The sequence below is a fragment of the Pan paniscus genome, chromosome 4 (genome assembly GCF_029289425.2).
Source record: "Pan paniscus chromosome 4, NHGRI_mPanPan1-v2.0_pri, whole genome shotgun sequence".
NCBI lineage: Eukaryota > Metazoa > Chordata > Mammalia > Primates > Hominidae > Pan > Pan paniscus.
In genome coordinates this window covers 155,382,890-155,404,723 of record NC_073253.2, presented here as the reverse complement: position 1 = coordinate 155,404,723, position 21,834 = coordinate 155,382,890, and the positions used below count along the sequence as shown (strand labels likewise).

Below are 21,834 nucleotides of genomic sequence, written 5' to 3'. Positions count from 1 at the left end.
ACTCCCGGCCCCTGCCTCAGCCAGCTACCATTATTCTCAGAGTAATGCCTGGAGAAGGGGGTGGGAATACAGGTTCTTGAGTCCATGGGTGAGGAGGAGCCCTGGGCACCCTCCTATTCTCTCCATCCCCAGGACCTTACAGGTCTTGCATAGAGTAAGTGAACTATCAGAGTTATCAATTCCTTGATTAAACTCCCCTTCCTCTTTCCTCCACTAAAATCTGAAATACTAGTTGGCATCGATCCCTAGAATGTCAGAGCTAACTGGAACCTCTGAGAACAATATTTTCCCATGATGATACTTCTAGTTTTACTCTCAAGAATCAAAGACCAGGAGTTTGAGGTCAGTGTGGCCTGCATAGTAAGACTCTGGCTCTAAAAAAATTAAAAAACAATTAGCCAGGCATGGTGGCTTGTGCCTGTAGTCCTAGCTACTGAGGAGGCTGAGGTGGGAGGATCACTTGAGTCCAGGAGTTTGAGGCTACAGTGAGCTATGATTGTGCCACTACAATCCAGCCTGGGTGACAGAATGAGACCCCAACTCATAAAAAAAAAAAAAAAAAGGCCAGGCGCAGTGGCTCACGCCCGTACCAACATGGCGAAACCCCGTCTCTACTAAAAATACAAAAATTAGCCAGGCATGGTGGCGGGTGCCTGTAATCCCAGCTACTCGGGAGGCTGAGGCAGGAGAACTGCTTGTACTCGGGAGGCAGAGGTTGCAGTGAGCTGAGATCGCGCCTTTGCACTCCAGCCTAGGAGACAGAGTGAGACTCCGTCTCAAAAAAAAAAAAAAAAGTCAAAGACTAAGATAAGAAAATCCAGCTGGCACTTTGTTTATCCACAATGAGACACGAAAGAGACAGAGACTCTAGGCACAGGCTGCCTAGGTTTGAATCCCAGCTCTGTCACTTACTGGTTCTGTGGCCTTGGGCACCTTGTTTATTTTTTTGTGTCTCAGTTTTCTCATCTGCAAAATCTGGATAATAATGGTACCTATCTGAAGGGGATGTTACTAATGTTAAGTGAGTTCAGCCAGGGGTGGTGGCTGTCACCTGTAGTCTCAGTGACTCAGGAGGCCAGAGGCCAGGAATTGGAGACCAGCCTGGGCAGCACAGCAAGAACTTGTCCCTAAAAAAAACAAACAGAAAAGCTTAGCTAGGCATGGTGGCCTGTGTCCATAGTCACCCTGCTACTCGAGGGGCTAAAAGGATCGTTTGAGCCCAGGAGTTCAAGGCTGCAGTGAGCTATGTTTGTGCCACTGCACTACCTCCTGGGTGACAGAGCAAGACTTGACTCTAAAATAAATAAATAGGCCAGGCACAGAGGCTCATGCCTGTAATCCCTCCTCTTTGGGAGCCTGAGGTGGGAGATTTGCTTGAGCCCAGGAGTTTGAGATGAGCCTGGGCAACACAGGGAGACCCCATCTCTACAAAAAATAAAATAAAGTAAATCAACTGGGCATGGTGGCATGTGTCTGTAGTCCCAGCTAGTCAGGAGACTGAGGTGGGAAGATCACTTGAGCGTAGGAGTGGAAGGCTACAGTGAGCCATGATCATGCCGCTGCACTGCAGCTTGGGCAACAGAGAGAGATTCTGTCCAAAAATAATAATAATAAAAAAATAAATAAATAAATAAGATAAAATAAAATAAATAAATGAGTTCATTTTTGTAAAGTACTTTTTGCAGCACCTGGCACAGAGTATATAAGAGTGTGTTAAGTGAGTGTGTTAAGTAACTGTTGGGGCAGGCTGGCCGTGCAGCTTCCACGATGCTCTGTCCAATTCCCAGCTTTGCAGTGTTAATCATTTCCCTCATCTCCAAGTGTCAGATGTACTAGCATTCAGCCCTTCTTCTTGTCTTTTCTCTGAGCCCTCATTCCCTTGGTGATTTCATCCAGCCAATAGCTTTAAATATCATCTTTTGCTGATGACTCTAATTTTTTTGCTCCATCTCAGATCTCTACTCTGAACTTAGTATATCCAACTGCCTGCCTAACAGCTCCACTCTATGCCTTACGCCATTTCTAACTGACATCCAAAAGTCCTGTTCTGCCCTCAACAAAACTTGCTGCCCCCATGGAGCATCTCAGTTGATGGAAAATACTGAGAGCCAAGATCTAACATGGACCTGCAATGCGCCAAGTCCTGTGCTAAATGCTTTACATAAATTATCATCCTATCCTCCCAACCAGTCTTGTATGTCAGTCCTGATATTACCCCCATCATGTAGATGAGGAAACAGAGGCTCAGAAATAACATGTCCAGATGGTAAGCGGAGGAGGATGTCTGGCTACAGGTCCTGCACTCTTGTCCACTAACTAAAAGGAACAATTTGATTACATGCAGCCTTCAGAACCAATCAGGGTCTTGGAGACTGATTGCTCCTTTGGTACTTAGTGAATGACCCCAAAGCACCAGACACCATGCTAAGCACTCAACACATGGCATCTCTGTTAATCCATGCAACAAACTTCTGAGAGGGCTGTAATAATCCCTACTTACAGAAAAGAAAGTCTAAGTTCAGAAAGGTTAGGTGACTTGTCCAAGGTTACACAACCAGTCATTGATTAAGTTTGGATAGGAATTCAGTTTTTTCTGAACTAAGTGGTACTTGCTACCACCATGCATCCTGCTGGCTGTCTGATCCAGCAGTGGAATGCCAGTCTGTTAAGTTATAATGAGGGCCAGGCGGGCACGGTGGCTCACGCCTGTAATCCCAGCATTTTGGGAGGCTGAGGTGGGTGGATCATCCGAGGTCAGGAGTTCAAGACCAACCTGGCCAACATGGTGAAACCCCATCTCTACTAAAAATACAAAAATTAGCCAGGCATGGTGGCACGTGCCTGTAATTCCAGCTACTCAGGAGGCTGAGGCAGGAGAATTACTTGAGCCCAGGAGGCAAAGGTTGCAGTGAGCTGAGATTGTGTCACTGCACTCCAGCCTGGGTGACAGAGTGAGACTCGGTCTCAAAAAAAAAAAAAAAATTACAATGAGAACTGTAAGTCATATATTCATCATTTCATTCATTCAATAAGTACTTACTAGCACAAGGCTATGTGTTAGGGGATGGAGATACACAGCAGAAAACAAAATTGTCTCACCCCATTGAATGAAGCTTCCAGCTTTGCAGCTCATCAATCTTCCCCAGTTCATTTCCTACTCAGCCTCATCTGCTTTCCTATCCAGCCCATGGATGTACCCCTCCTCTGCCAGGACCCTCAATGTCCTTCTGCCACATTGGCTTCCCAGGCCCCATCCTTACATACAAGAAAGCATTTGTCCTTCTACCTCCCATCTGCAGGACTTAAACCTGCAGCCAGAAGAAGTGGCGCAATTGGGGAGGAGGGTAACACCACCTCAAGTTCATGACCCTCCCTCAGCAGGGCTTTGGGATACTCACTGGTTCTTTCCTCTCCTTGTTGGATGAATCCCACCCCATTCCTCACAACAGCAGCTGGTTTGAAATAACCTTTACCTTCTTATCAAGTCTCCTACAAAATTCCCACCACCTCCACTTCCCCAGTTCTAATTCCTCATGCCTTTACTTCTTTTTTCTTTTTGACAAGGTCTCGCTCTGTCACCCAAACTGGAGTACAGTGGCAAAATCATGGCTCACTGCCACCTCAACCTCCTGGGCTCAGGCAATCCTTCTGCCTCAGTCTCCCAAAGTTTTGGGATTACAAGTATGAGCCACCATGCCTGGCCACCGTCACCTTTTTTTTTTTCTCTGAGACAGAGTTTCACTCTTTTTACCCAGGCTGGAGTGCAGTGGCATGATCTCGGCTCACTGCAACCTCTGCCTCAAGGGTTCAAGTGATTCTCCTGCCTCAGCCTCCCTAGTAGCTGGGATTACAGGCACCTGCCAACACACCCGGCTAATTTTGTATTTTTAGTAAAGACGGGGTTTCACCATGTTGGTCAGGCTGGTCTCGAACTCCTGACCTCAGGTGATCCACCCACCTTGTCCTGCCAAAGTGCCGGGATTACAGGTGTGAGCCACTGCGCCTAGCCCACCATCACTTTTAATGGCCATATTGTAATCCATTGTACAGACATATCACAACTTACTCAGCCATTCTCCTTTTGTTGGACAGTGAGGTTAGGAAAATAAAATTGTATACATCAATAGGAAACACCACAACATGGGGAAAACAAAAACAATAGCATTATTCAAAACTATGTGTTAACATGAACAGTATTATTTGAGGCAACTGGGATACAGCTGAAGTTCCACTGGATGGCCATGGGTCATAAACTAGTGGAGGATAGTGACCTCTGAGATGGTGACCAGGGACAAGCTGGGAAGTTATGCAGGGCAGCCACCTCACTGGGAACAGTATCTGCCAGACAGGGAAAACCTTTATTTTCTGCTTCTGTTTTGTGTCTCTGCCTGTTCCACAACCCACTTTTGAGTTGAGTTGATGGGATTTCTTTCTTTCTTTCTTTCTTTCTTTCTTTCTTTCTTTCTTTCTTTCTTTTTATAGAGACAGGGTCTCCCTATGTTGCCCATGCTGGTCTTGAACTCCCGGGCTCAAGTGATCCTCCTGCCTCAGCCTCCCAAAGAGTTGGGATTACAGGCATAAGACACTGCACCTGGCCAGTTGATGAAATTTCTGACTGTTGTAGACAAGGTCCTTTGAGTCACAAGTCAAGAAATCCACTTGAGGCCAGGCATGGTGGCTCATGCCAGCCACATTGGGTGGCTGAGACAGGAGGATCACTTGAGTCCAGAAGTTCGAGACCAGCATGGGCAACACAGGGAGACCCCCGTCTCTACAAAATTAAAAAGAAAAAGAAATCCACTTGAGGCCAGGTGTGGTGACATACATCTGTAATCCCAGCACTTTGGGAGGCTGAGGTGAGAGGACTGCTTGAGGCCAAGAGTGCAAGACCAGCCTGAGCAACATAGCAAGACTGTGTCTCTACAAAAAATTTAAAAAATTAACCAGGTGTGGTGGCACGTGCCTGTAATCCCAGCTAATAGGGAGGCTGAGGCTGGAGGATCACTTGAACCTAGGAGTTCAAGGCTGCTATGAGTTATGATTACACCACTGCACTTCAGCCTGGGTGACAGAATGAGACCCTGTAATAAAAATTATAAGAGAGAAGAAAGAAAGGAAGAAAAGAAAGAAAGAAAGAAGAAAGAAAGAAAGAAAGAAAGAAAGAAAGAAAGAAAGAAAGAAAGAGAAAGAAAGAAAGAAAGAGAAAGAAAGAGAGAAAGAAAGAGAAAGGCAGGCAAAACCTACTTGAGCTAGCTTAGGTTAGAAAATAAGAAAGGTGATTTATAAAGTTGAACCATCAGCATGTATAACTGCTGATATTTGACCTTTTTGACCTATAAAAACAACAATTTCAGATGGTGCAACCTAATATTCTAACAATGCAGAAGGATCTCAAGGAGCCCAGGGATAGGACACAAAGTCTAGGTTCATGAGGAACTAGAACCAGAATCTGAAAAACGTCAGGAACCCTTTCCTCCCTTCTTCTACCCCACACCTTTCCTTTCTGTGTCTGTTTCATTCTCTGCAGGTCTCCTTTCCGGCTCACCCACGTGCACGCAGACAACACAGCTCTCAGAACCTGAGTCAGAAGAGAAATAATCTGATTGGTCTATCCTAAGTCAAGTGGGCATCTCTGGTCCAATCAGCTCTGTGCAGGGAGGCCGAGCTCTTCATAGCAGCGCTCTTAATTGCAAGCAATGGAAACTGATTTGAGCAAAAAAGAAATTTATCGAAAGGATATCAACTGGATCACAGACTTTTCAGCCTTGGAAAACAGACAGAGACAGGACAGGACAAACAGCTAGAACCACAGCCACAATCACATCACAGAAATGATTTTGTAAGGATTCTGCTGCCAAAGGCTGGACTGGGCAATTTGCACCCCTATCAAGGGTAGCACTGCATGCGGACCCTGCAGCCACCATTCCCCTGGGCATAGAATATGGCCACCACCACCAGAATGGATTCTCTTGTCCCTGCTTATTTGTATCATGAGCTGCAGAGGCTGAGCCCACCGCATGGCCATGCACCCTCATTGCCATCGGGCGATGGGACAAATGGGACATGAGTACTGGCCTTTTCAGCTTTGTACTAGAAGGTGGGCCCACCTTTCATTGGGCCCCATGTAGTGGAAAGTTCTCTAAACATAGAAAAGGGTACAGATGCTTGATCCCACCAAAAGCGTCATGTGGTACCAACCATCTCGACCATGAGGGCCAACTGCTCTGGGTGGACAGTTCTTGAAGAAGGGACTGTGGGCTGGATAGGTGCCCAAAGAGTGTCCGTGACAGTTACCTCTCCCCAAAGATTCTACCCAGCTCATGTGCCTTCTATGAAATCTTTCCTGCTCCCAATCCATCCCATCCTGGCTCTTTTCCACTTAGAACTTGCATAGGAGGGCTGGACGTAGTGGCTCACACCTGTAATCCTAGCACTTTGGGAGGCCGAGGCGGGCAGATCACTTGAGGTCAGCAGTTCAAAACCAGCCTGGCCAACATGCTGAAACCCTGTCTCTACCAAAAATATTTTTTAAATTAGCCAGTTGTGGCCGGGCGCGGTGGCTCACGCCTGTAATCCCAACACTTTGGGAGGCTGAGGCAGGCGGTCTACAAGGTCAGGAGATCGAGACCAGCCTGGCTAACACGGTGAAACCCTGTCTCTACTAAAAATACAAAAAAATTAGCCAGGCGTGGTGGTGGGTGCCTGTAGTCCCACCTAATCAGGAGGCTGAGGCAGGAGAATGGCGTGAACCCGGGACGCGGAGCTTGCAGTGGGCGGAGATCGTGCCACTGCACTCCAACCTGGGCGACAGAGTGAGACTCCGTCTCCAAAAAATAAAAATAAAAATTAGCCAGTTGTAGGGCCAGACGCAGTGGCTCATGCCTGAAATCCCAGCACTTCGGGAGGCTGAGATGGGCAGGGCATGAGGTCAGGAGATGGAGACCAACCTGGCTAACATGGTAAAACCCCGTCTCTAGTAAAAATACAAAAAATTAGCTGGGCATGGTGGCGGGTGCCTGTAGTCCCAGCAACTTGGGAGGCTGAGGCAGGAGAATCGCTTGAACCCAGGAGCCAGAGGTTGCAGTGAGCCGAGATTGTGACACTGCACTCCAGCCTGGGCAACAGAGCGAGACTCCTTCTCAAAAAAGAAAAAGAAATTAGCCAGTTGTGTGGTGGCAGGCACCTGTAATCCCAGCTACTCAGGAAGCTGAGGCAGGAGAATAGCTTGAACCCAGGAGGCGGAGGTTACAGTGAGCTGAGATCACACCATTGCACTACAGCCTGGGCGATAAGAGGGAGACTGCATCTCAAAAAAAAAAAAAAAAAAAAAAGAACTTGCATAGGAAGGCACAGGATGAAATTGTTGTTGTTGTTTTTCTATCTGAGATATAAGCAGCTGGAAGGCAGGAAGCCTGCCTTATGTTTCTGTTTGGCCTGTGCAGGGCAGGGCCTATAACTGTGCAGTGTCTATACCTGGGCCTTTACATACTTGTTGGTCGGCTCAGGCATCAGCCAAGGCTCTTACAGATCTAAGTAGCAGACACTGACTCTTGGTGACAAACAAAAAATAAAATTTTTGGAAACGTATGGAGTAACTCATAGAAGGGATGAAAAAGCTCCACCACCAGGCCTCCAGATAGCACATAGCACCAGGAAGCAAGAAGGAAGGGACAGTCCCTGGGGCACTGCCAACCCATTGATTACCTTCAACAATCCTTCATCCTTATAGTACTGCACTCATGACTCAAAGTCCCAGCTTGGACAGTTACAGGCTCTGTCACTTGGACAAGTCACTTAACCTCTGTACTTGGGTGTTCTCGTTGACAGAATAGAGCTAAAAATAAAGCCCACTTCCTTAACTGGCAATGGGAGGGTTGGATGCTCAGTACATGAAGACCCTTAGAAAGGGGGCCAGCACCTAGCAAGCACTTCATAAATATCAGCTACTAAAAAATACCAGGAGAGAAAGCCCAATGGGCTCAGCCGAGGACATGTATTCCCTCTGGGGGTGGGTGAGGCCGGCGGAGGCTCTTAACTGACAGTCCCACAGAGACCCACATGCAGCAGTATCTTCAAGGAGCAGCTCTCCAAGAAACACAGAAGTACACTGACAGAAGAAGGGGGAAATGATACTGGGCAGGCAAGAACATAAGTGCCCATGATGACTTCTCAGCTCCCCAGGACAGAAAAAGGGTCCGACTCCAACATCTACAGGTTTGATCTAGGGCAGTGGCTGGGAAGAAGGAAGAAGATTGAGAGGCATGTCTAACAACATCCAAGCAACCTCCCTACCAAAGCAGCCCATGACCCTTGAAAGATATTGCTTCAGAAGAAAGTCAGATGGCAAAAGGTCGTCCCGCTCCCATGCAATCATTCATTGCCCCCTCTTCTGCCGCTGGCAAACCGTGATTAATTCCTGTGGCAGCCGCAGAAATCATTCCTAATGAATTTCTAATGAACTCATTTGGTGTTAATGCGGTGTGTAATTCTGCAGGACACTCGTTGTAATTTAGCCTTATTAAATCTCTAGTTATTGGGAACTACTATTGCTCTAAGCTCATAAGCAGGAGAAAAGTAATTATGCAGAGCAAGCAGTTAAATTATGAAAAGGATTGGACATTCTGAGAAGGCTGAGACGTGGCTGCTCCTGTGTTTTCTCCCTGGGGTGCACTGCTCTACAAAGGTGAGCAGGCTGTGCAGGTCTTCGAGCTGAGGCAAGAATGCCCACCTTGACTTCTGTTCTGCAGTGTTAGAGCTGTGCAGGCTGCCCCTGTGTTCTGGTATTTTTAAGGGCCAACCAAAGGTGGCCTTGTCCCCAAATGATCTACCCCACTTGCCCACTGCCTGGGCCTGAATTTCCACCATAGGGATAGATTCCTTCGTGTTTGAGGTGCTGTTCCAGGTTGAAAGGTAACTTGTACCACAGTTCAGAGAGCAGTCACTGATAGGTTATCTCATCTGATGATCACAGCTTCCCAATTATTGTCATTAAAACCCTTTGACAGATACGGAGATTAAAGTTCACAGAGGTGAAGCCGCTGGGCTCCCAAGGTCATCACTGGGTGCCAGAACTAGGAACAGAGCCCATATCTCCTGGTAACCAGGTGAATTCTCTTTCCAGCTTACCTGTCATTTATTGCCTGCTGTGTTTTTCATGCATATGTGACTCATGCTTCCACCTAGATCACATGTTTCTTGAGGTCAGAGCCCTTTCTGTGATCTGCTTTACCTGTTTGACTTGCCTTGGTACAGAGGATGGAGCTGCAAGACTCCCCTGGTCAGATCAGGTCGGGTCTCCTGAAGACACCAGGAGGATTCTACTGTGCACAGGTTGATTGTATGTCTCCTTTTCCCACTTCCTCCTGAAATTTTCTTATTATACTTTTGATTAAAATGTATGTCTTAGGTTGCTTTCTGTTGCTACAGCTGAATACCTGAGACTGTATATATACACATAGAAAAAGGCTGGACGCAGTGGCTCATGCCTGTACTCCCAGCACTTTGAGAGGCCAAGGCTGGGGGATCGCTTCAGGCCAGGAGTTTAAGACCAGCCTAGGCAACATAGTGAGACCCCTGTCTCTAAAAATAAAAGAAAAGGAAAAAAAGAAAAAAAAGACAATGATTTATTGCAGTTTTGGAGACTGGGAAGTCCAAGGTCTAGGGGGCACAACTGGTGAGAGGCTTCTTGCTGGTGGGGACTCTCTGTAGAATACCAAGATGGTACAGAGCATCACATGGCAAGGGGAGCTCACTGAGAGCCAAACTGGCTTTATTTATTTATTTTAATTTTTTGAGACAGGGTCTCACTTTATCACCCAGGCTGGAGTGCATGGGGCAATCACTGTTCACTGAACCCTCAACCTCCCAGGCTCAAATAATCCTCCTGCCTCAGTCCCCCAAGTAGCTAGGAATACAGGTGTGGGCCACCACACCCGACTAATTTTTGTTTTGTTTTTTTTTTGTGGAGAGAGATTTCACCATGTTGCCCAGGCTGGTCTCAAACTCCTGGGCTCAAGTGATTTGCCTGCCTTGGCCTCCCAAGGTTCTGGGATTATAGGCATGAGCCACCACACCAGACCTTTATTTATTTCTGAGAAAGGGTCTTGCTCTGTTGCCCAGATCAGAGTGCAGTGATGCAAAGATGGCTCACTGCAGCCTTAGCCTCTGGAGTAGCTGGGACAACAGGTGTGAGCCACCACACTTGACTAATTCTTTTTTTTTTTTTTTTTTTTAGAAATGGGGTCTCCCTGCTGGGTGCAGTGGCTCACACCTGTAATCGCAGCACTCTGGGAGGCCGAGGCAGGCAAATCACAAGGTCAGGAGTTCGAGACCAGCCTGGCCAACATGGTGAAAACCCGTCCCTACCAAAAATACGAAAAATTAGCTGGGTGTAGTGGCAGGCACCTGAAATCCCACCAACTTGGGAGGCTGAGGCAGGAGAATCGCTTGAATCCGGGAGGCAGAGGTTGCAGTGAGCCGAGATCACACCACTGCACTCCAGCCTGGGCAACAGAGTGAGACTCCCTAAAAAAAAAAAAGAGAGAGAAAAAAAGAAATGGGGTCTCTCTATGTTGGCCAGGTTTGTCTTGCATGCCTGGCCTCAAGCAATGCTCCTGCTTTGGCCTCCCAAAGTTCTGAGATTATAGGCATAAGCCACGGTGCCTGGCTCCCACTCTCATGATAACTAATCCTCTCTTATGATAACCCATTAATTCTTTAATTTATTAGTGGATTAATTCATTAATGAGGGCAGAGTCTTCATGATCCTATCACCTCTTGCTATGGTTACATGGGGTAGTAAGCTTCAACATGAGATTGAAGGGGACAAACATTCAAACCATTGCAATGTAGATTCAACTTTTTTCTTTTTTTTAAGAGACAGCATCTTGTTCTGTCACCCAGGCTGGAATGCAGTGGCATGATTTTAGCTCACAACAGCCTCAAACTCCTGGGCTCAAGCGATCCTCCCACCTCAGCCTCCCAAGTAGCTAGGATGAAAGGCATGCACCACCTCACCTGACTCATTTTTTTTTTAGACAAAGGATCTAGTTATATTGCCCATGATGGCCTTAAACTCCTGGCTTCAAGCAGTCCTCTTGCCTCAGCCTTTCAAAGTGCTCAGATTACAGGCATGAGCCATTGAGCCCAGCCTTAAACTTTAAAAATAATTTAAAATCATTTTCTTCTGATGATAAAAGTAACATAAAATTCAGAAAAATGCATAAAATTCAGAAATTTTTTACATAAAATTGAGAAAAAATGCAGAAAAGTCTAAAGAAGATAAAGATGGCCAGGCACAGTGGCTCACTCCTGTAATCCCAGCACTTTGAGAGGCCAAGGCGGGCAGATCACCTGAGGTCAGGAGTTCGAGACCAGCCTGGCCAACATGGTGAAACTCCGTCTATACTAAAAATACAAAAATTAGCTGGGCGTGGTGGCAGGCGCCTGTAATCCCAGCTACTGGGGAGGCTGAGGCAGGAGAATCACTTGAACCCAGGAGGCGGAGGTTGCAGTGAGCCGAGATCATGCCATCGCACTCCAGCCTGGGGGACAGAAGCGAGACTTCATCTCAAAAAAAAAAAAAAGGAGGTAAAGATGACCTACAATCCCGTCTCTCATATGTAACTATTGCTTAACAGTTGGTGTGTATTTACTTCCAGACCTTATTATATGCACATATAAATATACATACAAACATTTTATCCAAAATGGGAACATACCATATGTACTGTTTTGGAAATACTTTTTATTAAACTTGGAAACGTGACATTTTTGAAAGATGATTTACACTGTTGAATAATAAATACAAACTAATTTAGCAAGAATGTCCTTGGTAAATCCTCTCTGTTATAAAAAAGAAACAAAAGAAGGGTAATTTAGAGCAGAAAACCTAAATAACCCCATACAAAAGCCAGAAAGAAAATTTGACTATTGCTACCTTGTCTCCTAAAATGTCTTGGTTATCCATTTAATTTGGGTGTTTGGCATGAAAAAGCTGATGGATGGAAGATGCAGGCCTGGGAGCAAAGTCATGTGACCCTGGGAGTCGGATGAATGGATTGGGCCATGGGAGTTTAGAGGTAAATCTAGGTTCGTGGCCCTTGCCCATTTCCCTACCTCATCTTCTGTCATATCCTCAGTTTCTGCTGCAAACTCATTTCCACTGGAATCCCCTAAACTCACTGTGCTATTTTGCATTTCTTTGCCTTTGCACTTTTCCTTCTACCTAGAATGCCCAGTGGCATAAATGGGAAAAAAATTGACTTTCATGCAACGTCTAACTCAATTATTTGCCTATGAGGAAAACAAAAAGAGCTGTTTGAAGGGCAAAGTAGGTTTTTCATCTGTATGGAAGAAGGTCCTGGGGTAGGTGAGAGTAAGGTTTTTTTCCCCTTTGAAGGTGGAAACACTCTAATCACAGCTTGCCTTGGTGCTGTGTCTAGCATCCATGACCCAGGTGCTGCCGTGCATGTCCAAGCCACCCTGGACTTGACCTCCTCACTCCTCAGTGGTGTTCTGGTCTGTAAGTCCCTCTCCTAACTATTTCCTGAACTTCCTTCAGTCCCAGGTGCTCATAGCCAAGCAGCCCTCAGAGCTGTGGGTATGCACTTTGTGGCTGTTTAGACGTGGGTAGGAAAAAATAATGTTGCCATCGATGTTTAGACGTGGGTAGGAAAAAATAATGTTGCCATCGATGTAACCAGTATGTGTGGCTCCGTGTAGAAATGCATACCGCCCGTGTGCATTTATGTCTGTTGTACTATACATAGATTTGCATGCATGTATGAAACATGATGTATATGTGTCCTTCTATCTGTGTACCTAGGAGGATGTATACTTTTCTCTGTGTATATTAAGTTTGAATCACTGCGGATACATGTAGAATATTATGTGGGTTTTTTTGCTTTTTTGTTTTTTTTGAGACAGAGTCTTGCTCTGTCGCCCAGGCTGGAGTGGAGTGGCATGATCTCAGCTCACTCCAGCCTCTGCCTCCCGGGTTCAAGCGATTCTCTTGCCCCAGCCTCCCAAGTAGCTGGAATTACAGGCACGCATCATGCCCCACTAATTTTTTGTATCTTTAGTAGAGATGGAGTTTCACCACATTGGCCAGGTTGGTCTCGAACTCCTGACCTCATGATCTGCCCTCCTCGGCTTCCCAAAGTTGGAATTACAGGCATGAGCCACTACGCCCGGCCTGCTTTTATTATACATACACGTAAAGCAGCGTGCACATGTGCTCAGCTGTGACTTTCTATATATGGCTCTAGTTGTTTATATACAGATATATGGATATGGATATGTGAGATAATGTGAGATAATGGAAGGAGGGTATCGGTTTGCTGCCTTAGGCTACAAGGAAAGAAAAAGAAAAGAAAGAAAAGAAAAGAAAAAAGAAAAGAGACCTTGAACAATAAATCAAGTTAATATCTCTCATGACTAGAATTCCAGACATGGGAAGGGAGGACTCTCAAGTTGACTGATTGTGTGGATCAGTAACGGCATTAGAGGCCCTGGGTCATTTCCACTTCTCCACTCTGCTTAATTCTGCATCCTCAAGGTCACGAAATGGCTGCAGCATTTCCATACCCCACACTCTCACATTACAGAATCCAATGACAGGTAAATGAGTCTTCACTTCTGAGATGACTTTCTTAAGAATAAAGAAAATTTCACAGAAGCCCCAAGCCAATTTCTTTCCAAATGTCATTGGCTAGAACGTGGTCACATAGCCCAAAGGTAAACCAATCTCCATCAGAGGGACTAAGACCACCAGGGTTGGCTTAGACTAATGAAGGTCCCTCTCCTGGAGCAGGGGTTGGAGTCAGCCTTTCAGAACACAAGGTTGCTAGGAGAAATAGGCATCTGACAGAGTTCGTCAGGAAGGGGGAAGCCAGCAGCACTTGTGATAAAGGAGTGTGCACACATGTGCAGGCATGTCTGTTTATAAGTGTACATGACTTTGAACATGTATGAACATGCAAATATGTAATGTGTGGGGGTATTTCAGTTGCTTTTTTTTTTTTTTTTTTGAGATGAAGTCTTGCTCTGTCACACGGGCTAAAGTGCAGTGGTGCGATCTCGGCTCACTGCAACCTCTGCTTCCTGCTGAGAGAGCAAATCCCGGCCAAGATGACAATCTAATCATTAATGGTATCTTGTCTTTGACTGGGAGGCCTTGGATCCCATGCCAGATGGAAGACTCAGCCCTTATCATAACTCTGCCAAAACCACAATACTGGCAGTGGGAGACGAGACTACCACATATATTTTTTTTAATTCTCTGAGAGACTTTCAGTTTTGGGCTTCTCTATCTGAGGCACCACTGGTCCCCAAAAAGCCAATGGAAAACCTTAGCTGTTATGCCCCCTTTCTTTCCAACCCCCAGACCATCCCTACCTATGGAGCTGGAGACCTCGGGACAGTATTTCTCAGAAAGCAGGAAGCCTGAGCTCAAGGCTGCTAGCAGGGTGAGGCTTCCTACCTTGGATAGGCCCTGAGCACTTGGCTTCTTTCCCTCTCCACAGCAGTGTGTTTCCCAGTAAAGAAAATAGGATGCGGCCGTGCGCGGTGACTTACACCTGTAATCCCAGCACTTTGGGAGGCCGAGGCGGGTGGATCACCTGAGGTAAGGAGTTCGAGACCAGCCTGCCCAACATGGCGAAACCCCGTCTCTACTAAAAATACAAAAAATTAGTCGGGCTTGGTGGTGGGCGCCTGTAATCCCAGCTACTTGGGAGACTGAGGCAGGAGAATTGCTTGAACCCAGGATGCGGAGGTTGCAGTGAGCCAAGATTGCGCCACTGCACTCCAGCCTGGACGACAAGAGAGAAACTCCATCCCCACCCACCCCCCAAAAAAAGGAAAAGAAAATAGGATGCAGGGGATGAGGGGGAGCTGGGGAGGAAAGACATGGGCTGAGCACGTTCATGCACCACTCATTGTGTGCCCTTCGTGGAATTTCACTCCATCTCCATAGTGAGCTTTTTTAAAAAAATGTATTATTTATTTTTATTTTTATCTTTATTTTATTAGAGATGGGGAGTCTCACTCTATTGCCCAGGCTGGAGTGCAATGGCAGGATTATAGCTCACTGCAGCCTCCAACTCCTGGGTTCAAACAATGCTTCTGCCTCCCAAGTAGCTGAGACTACAGGACTACAGGTGCATGCTCCACAGCAAGAACCCTGTGGGTATTTTTTTTTTTTTTTTTTTTGAGATGAAGTCTCACTCTATTGCCTAGGCTGGGGTGTGGTGGCACAATCTCGGCTCACTGCAACCTCTGCCTGGCCTAAAAGTCCTTATTTTTTGGAAATTTATACTGAAATGTTTACAGATGAAATATAGTGTCTGAGGCTGGGCGCAGTGGCTCAAGCCTGTAATTCTAGCACTTTGGGAGGCCAAGGTGGGCAGATCACCTGAGGTCAGGAGTTCGAGATCAGCCTGACCAACATGGTGAAACCCCAACTCTACTAAAAATACAAAATTAACCAGGCATGTTGGTGCGTTCATGTAATCCCAGCTACTTGGGAGGCTGAGGCTGGAGAATTGCTTGAACCCGGAAGGCGGAGATTGCAGTAAGCTAAGATTGCGCCATTGCACTCCAGCCTGAGCAACAAGAGCAAAACTCTATCTCAAAAAAAAAAAAAAAGAAATATAATATCCGAGATTTGGTTCAAAATAATTGGGTGGAGTTGGATGCAGTGGTTTGCACTCATAATCCCAGCTACTTGGGTGGCTGAGGCAGAAGGATTGCTTGATCCCAGGAGTCTGAGACCAGTCTGGGCAACATCGCAAGACCTTTTCTCAAAGAAAAAAATTGAGGTAAGCATTGTTAAATAAAATTTATGAGATGCCATTGTTTTGGACTGAACTTCTGCACTAGGCCCTAACAAATCAGGCTAAACCAAACTGGAGTCACTCATTCTGAGGGGCCATATAATCAAACTGAACTTAGAAATAGGCCAGTTTTCCAAAAATAGGATATTCACAGCAGCTAGCTATAATGCCCCAGTCAACCTGAGACAGCATGATAAGGAGGTCCCCTCTGCTTTAACCCTACAAGGAATGTAACTTTGAAATAACCAATCCACTTTTTGTTCCCCGTTTCTGCTTTCTTCAACATTTTTCTGCCTATGAAGCCCAGCTTCTGGCAGGGCATGGTGGCTCAAGCCTGTAATCCCAGCACTTTGAGAAGCCAAGGTGGGCAGATCACCTGAGGTCAGGAGTTCGAGACCAGCCTGGCCACCACAGTGAAACCCCATCTCTACTAATAATATAAAAATTAGCCAGATACGGTGGTGCATGCCTGTAATCTCAGCTACTTGGGAGGCTGAGGCAGGAGAATCGCTTGAACCTGGGAGGCAGAGGTTGCAGTGAGCTGAGATCAAGCCATTGCACTCTAGTCTGGGCGACAAGAGTGAAACTCCATCTCAAAAAAAAAGCCCAGCTTCTCTGGTTACCCCATTGGAGCACCTTTCTGTTTTGTATATAGGATTCTGCCCAATTCATGAATCGCTAAGAAAAGCCAGTTAAATTTTTTTTTTTTTTGAGATGGAGTTTCACTCTGTTCCCCAGGCTGGAGTGCAGTGGTGCAATCTCCTGCAAGCTCTACCTCCCGGGTTCATGCCATTCTCCTGCTTCAGCCTCCTGAGTCACTGGGACTACAGGCGCCTGACACCACGCCTGGCTAATTTTTCTTTTTTTTGTATTTTTAGTAGAGACGGGGTTTCACCGTGTTAGCCAGGATGGTCTTGATCTCCTGACCTCGTGATTTGCCCGCCTTGTCCTCCCAAAGTGCTGGGATTATGGGCGTGAGCCACCGCACCCAGCCAAGCCAGTTAAATTTTTGAAACTCAATTTGTTGACGTTTTGCTTTTTGACATGGTGAAGTGGGGGAGTAGGTGGGATAGAATAAGGTAGGATTGGCCATGTTGATCAGTATGGAGCTGGGCTGTGGGTACATGGGGTATTGTATGTTTGTATATATTTGAGTTTCTTCATAAGAGAAAAAAGTTTTTGAAGAGTTAAGTGGAAATAAAGGAGTCACTTTCTCAGAAAAGCCTTTCTGGCCCTCCAGGCTAGTTCAGGTCCCTTTTCTATGCTGCCATGCCACTTCTCCTTCATAGCACTTCGATGAATGATAATGACAATACTGAGGATTGTGTCGTCTCAATATCCGTCTCCCCTGTAGAGAGCAGAAAGTAGAGTCTGCCTAAATCCCTGCTTCCACCCAAGAGCACATTTGGTGAAAGAATAAATGAAGAATGAATCACTGAATGAATGGCTGGGTGAGGTGGCTCACACCTGTAATCCCAGCACTTTGGGAGGTGAAGGCGAGCAGATCACCTGAGCCCAGGAGTTCAAGACCAGCTTGGGCAACATGGTGAAACCTCATCTCTACAAAAAAATACAAAAATTATCTGGGCGTGGTGGTGTGCACCTGCAGTCCCAGCTGCTCAGGAGGCTGAGGTGGGAGGATCACTTGAGCCTGGAAGGTGGAGGCTGCAGTAATCCATGATAATATACTGCATTCCAGCCTGAGTGATACAGTAAGACCCTGTCGCAAAAAATAAATAAATAAGTGAATGAATGAATGAGTTCAAAGAAACCTCACTGTGGGCTGGAGAAAACAGGAGAGGTGGCTTCCTGAAGAAAGAGAGGAGGGGGAGGGGAAAGAGGAAGAAAGAAGAAGGGTGAGAAATGAGAGGGGGAGAGGGAATCCCACCTGGCTCCTCCCCCAACTCTGACTTTACTTATTATTTTGTTATTTAATTGTATTGCATTGCATTTGGCTACCATTCCTATTTTAAAAACCTTTAAATTATTGTTTTTAAATAGGTAATACATTCACTTCTCTTAATATCCAAGAATAACAAAAGAGCTATGGGGAAAATCTCCCACCTCACCTCACTCCCATCCCCTTCCATCCTACCCGCCCCCCCACCCTAGGCAAACGAAACCACTAGTTTCTTTGGGGATTTTTGTTTTATTTGAGACAGGGTCTCACTTTGTTGCCCAGGCTGGAGTGCAGTGTCGCGATCTTGACTCACTGCAGCCTCGACCTCCTGGACACAAGTGATCCTCCCACACCAGCCTCCCAAGTAGCTGGGACTACAATTACATGCCTCCACACCCTGCTAATTTGTGTATTTTTTTTTTAGAGATGGAGTTTTGCCATGTTGCCAAGGCTGGTCTGGAACTTCTGGGCTCAAGTGATCCTCCTGCCTCAGCTTACCAAACTGTTGGGATTTCAGGTGTAAGCCATGGCAGCCAACTCAAAACTACTAGTTTCTTATGTATCCTTCAGAGATACATGTATAAATGCACACAAATATGTATACATTCATACGTGTAAATATATGACCCTCTTGTAGGGTTAAATCCCCTGAAGTAGAACAACTGGGTCAGAGGATTGCCAGACACTGACGAAGCCTCCATGAAGATTGTGCCAGTTCATACTTCCCTGGCAATGCTAAGGCCACCTTCCCCTCTCCCCACCCAAGGGCTGGGTTTGAAGGATTAGGTGTGGCCAGGCCAGGAGGAAGTGTGGAGCCATCCCAAGAGATGCCCATGGCAGGAGAACACAGATGAGACAGCTGGGGACAGTAACACAGACCTCTCCTCAAACTAAGGACTTGCCGGGTGCGGTGGCTCACGCCTGTAATCCCAGCACTTTGGGAGGCCGAGGCGGGTGGATCACCTGAGGTCAGGAGTTCAAGACCAGCCTGGCCAACATGGTGAAACCCCGTCTCTACTAAAAATACAAAAAATTAGCCAGGCATGATGGTGGGCGCCTGTAATCCCAACTACTCAGGAGGCTGAGGAAGGAGAATCTCTTGAACCCAGGAGGCAGAAGTTGCAGTGAGCCAAGATCGTGCCATTGCACTCCAGCCTGGGCGACAAGAGGGAGACTCCGCCTCAAAAAAAAAAAAAAAAGAAAAGAAAAAAAAGGACTCAACTGGCGTTTGCATCCTCTGCTGTTCCCTGCAGCCTCTGCCCACAACGGCAGAAAGAGCTAGGGCCTGAGAGTTCAGAGGTCAGATGGGGATTCTGGGCCTAGGTCTTCCACCTCTGCTCAATAGGTGGCCATGGGTAGGCCACTTTCTTAAGAATAATGACTAACTGCAGGCACAGTGCTAAGCACGTTGCATGTGTGTTCTCCCATAACCCTAAGAGGCTGCCACTTCCGCAGCTTGAGCTCAGAGAGGTTAGGAAGGCTGTCTAAGGTCGTCCAGCTATTAAGCAGCAGAGATGGGATTTGAACTCAGACTTCACACTAGTTTCACTGCTGGAGCCTCAGTTTACCCCTTAGTGAGATAAGGCAGCCAGACTCTGCCTAAGCCTTTTCCATCACAGGACGTCGGGTGTGGTGCGCCTGCACGGTGAGTGGCACAGTCAGAGGGCCCCTGGCTGGGGTAGGTGGGAGGGATGTGGAGCCACCTCCGTGGGGAAGACCATGTCCTGCCCCACTTCTTGTAGGACGGCCTGTCTCTCCTCAGCAGTCCTTTCAGGAGGCTTCATTGCTCTGGGCTGGTGCGGGGATTCAGGTTAGGCTGTGAACTCCCTGGTGGGCGGAGATCCCACTGGGACGCGTCTGTGTCCCTCCCCGCGCCGGACACTGGGGCTCACCACAAGATAGGCTACCATGCGGGTTTGCTAATGGAGACGAAGGAGGGGGCAGGGGATGAAGATAGCAGGGGGAGATGCCAGGTAGGGAGAGAGGGAGACAGGAATGGCAAGACAGAGAGGAAGTGCGAGGCCTCAGTAGGAGACAGCCGAGCCCCGCCCGCCGGCCCCAGGCCGACGGGGAGCCGGGATGCCGCGACCTGGCGCGCCCTCTGGTGGCCGGCCTGGCACGGAACGGCCCGGGGTGGCGAAGGAGGGGGGTGAGCCCAGGGGGCCAGGGGGCTGCCCCGGTCCCCACCGCCATCGTCTCTAGGGGTGGCCGAACCTGCCACTACTCCAAGTGTCCGTCCTCTGAGGGAAGCCATCTTAGTAACAACAACAATGAGACTCTCACAAAGACAGTCACAGAGAGACAGCTGAAAGGAGGAAAAGGGCTTTGGAGCCATGACAAGTCTGTTATTAGCATCACAGAGAAAGGCGAGCAAGTCCCCCACCCAAGGTGTTCTCCCCACTGCGACCTGGGTCATCCTTTCATTTGCCTCAAATGACTTATTTCCAGCTTCACGGAGCTACCTGAGTCAGCACCTGCATCTCCACCACCATCATCATCGTCACTGTCTTCATCGCCTCTGGGCTGGACCAGCCCCTGCCTGTGAGCTCCCTGGAGCCAGAGGTGCAAAGTCTGCAATGACACAAAGAGCCAGCACGCTGGGAGGGGCTCTGGAGACCATCTCATTGTTCATTCATTTGTCTATTCAATCCATTTTATTGACCGCTCACTGTGTGCCAGACACATGGGCCCTGGAGATACAGAAGAAACATGTGAGGTCCCTGCCCTCCAGGAATTAAGAAGATAAAGTCAAAAGTGCTGTAAAGAACAACAGGATGATGGGCCAGTATTTGAAGAGGTCGTTTTCAGATGGGGTGGGCAGGGAAGGCATGTCTGAGAAAGGAATCTTTGTGGACACCTTAATGCTTAGGACATGGGGCTGAGAAAAGCAGGCAGAGGAATTTCAGATAACGCCTCAGTTGGTAAAAAGCTAGGGGGATGGTGCAGGCAAGGAATAGAAGGAAGGACAGTGTGGTGGGAGTTTGGTGGTGAGTGAAAGAGGGGCCTGGGGACCGTGAACACTTGAAGGCTGTAGCCGGGCATCTGGCTTGGATTTTGAGGACTGAGGGGACCATTACAGGGCTTTAGGCATGGGGATGGCACGATCCAATTTACATTTTTCATGTCATTCCATCTGCTTCCTGGTGAACACATGATAGGAAGAAGGAATGTGGAAGCAGGGAGACCAGTGAGGTGGTAACTCCAGAAACAAAGAGGTGGCGGCTGATGGGGCGGGTGGGAGGAGCCTGACCCTGGTGGATTTTGGAGGCACAGAAGGCAAACCTGCTGGGGGATTGTCTGGGGGGGACAGGGAGAGCAAAGACTGGGTGCCTTCCTCTTCCCGCCTTCCTCTTCCCGCTTTGCACCCCTTCTGGCCTGAATCATCTCCCTCAGGTAACTAAGAGGAGGGGGCAAAGGACTCCAGACTATGTAGCCAGAGGTCCCCAGGTCCCCAGGGCTATATCTTGGGTCTGTGCAGAAACTAGGGACATGGGGGCCAGAGGTATTTTTAGCCTCCTAGCTCTCTCCTTCTGTCTTCTGCAATCCCTCTCCCCACCCCCTTCCCCCTTCTTCTCTCCTTCTCCCTTCCCTCTCCAGCTCCTTCCCCCACCTCCTGCTCCTCTTTCTCTCTCTCTCTCTCTCACACACACACACACACACACACACACACACACACACACACACATGAAGCAGCCTTATCAGGAGGAAGCCTCCAGCAGAGACAAGCGGTCTCCAGGGACAGAGCAGAGGAGCTGACTGAGGAGTTTCCGGAGCAGGGGGAGGCTGACTCCTCTGCCTTCCCCATTCCTTCCAGCTCCCACTGCCTCACCCTCTCGGCTTCCTGCAGCATTTCTCTCCAGACGCGCGCTTCTCAACTGGAGGCCACTTTGTCTTCCTGGGACATTTGGCAATATCTGGAAACATTGTTGGTTGTCATAACTGAGGAGGGGGCAGGGTTGGCATGGAGTGGGTAGAGACCAGAGATGCACAGGACAGCCCCCATAACGAAGAATGATCAGCGCCAACAGTGCTGAGAGCCCTCCCTAGGCTCTGCTGGCAGAGCTGGAAGGGACTGTCCTCTTCCTTGTGGTCCCACTA

The 21,834-nt window shown here is 47.7% G+C and overlaps 1 protein-coding gene across 2 annotated transcripts in view; it reads right to left on the bottom strand.

Annotated features, from left to right (window-relative positions):
• The window catches only part of FABP6 (fatty acid binding protein 6), a 42,678-nt gene extending 21,052 nt beyond the window's left edge, over nucleotides 1-21,626 (bottom strand). The window contains exons 1-2 of one of the 2 annotated variants that reach the window (XM_008972409.3): nucleotides 21,566-21,626; nucleotides 20,199-20,307 (exon numbers count right to left, since the gene is read on the bottom strand). In XM_008972409.3, coding sequence (XP_008970657.1) covers nucleotides 20,199-20,249 — 51 coding nt within the window. In that variant the 5' untranslated portion in view covers nucleotides 20,250-20,307; nucleotides 21,566-21,626. Of the gene's footprint in view, nucleotides 1-20,198; nucleotides 20,479-21,565 lie in introns of those variants that run through there. The other variant, XM_055112841.1, reaches the window with a different exon arrangement.
• Nucleotides 21,627-21,834: the final 208 nt, after the last annotated feature.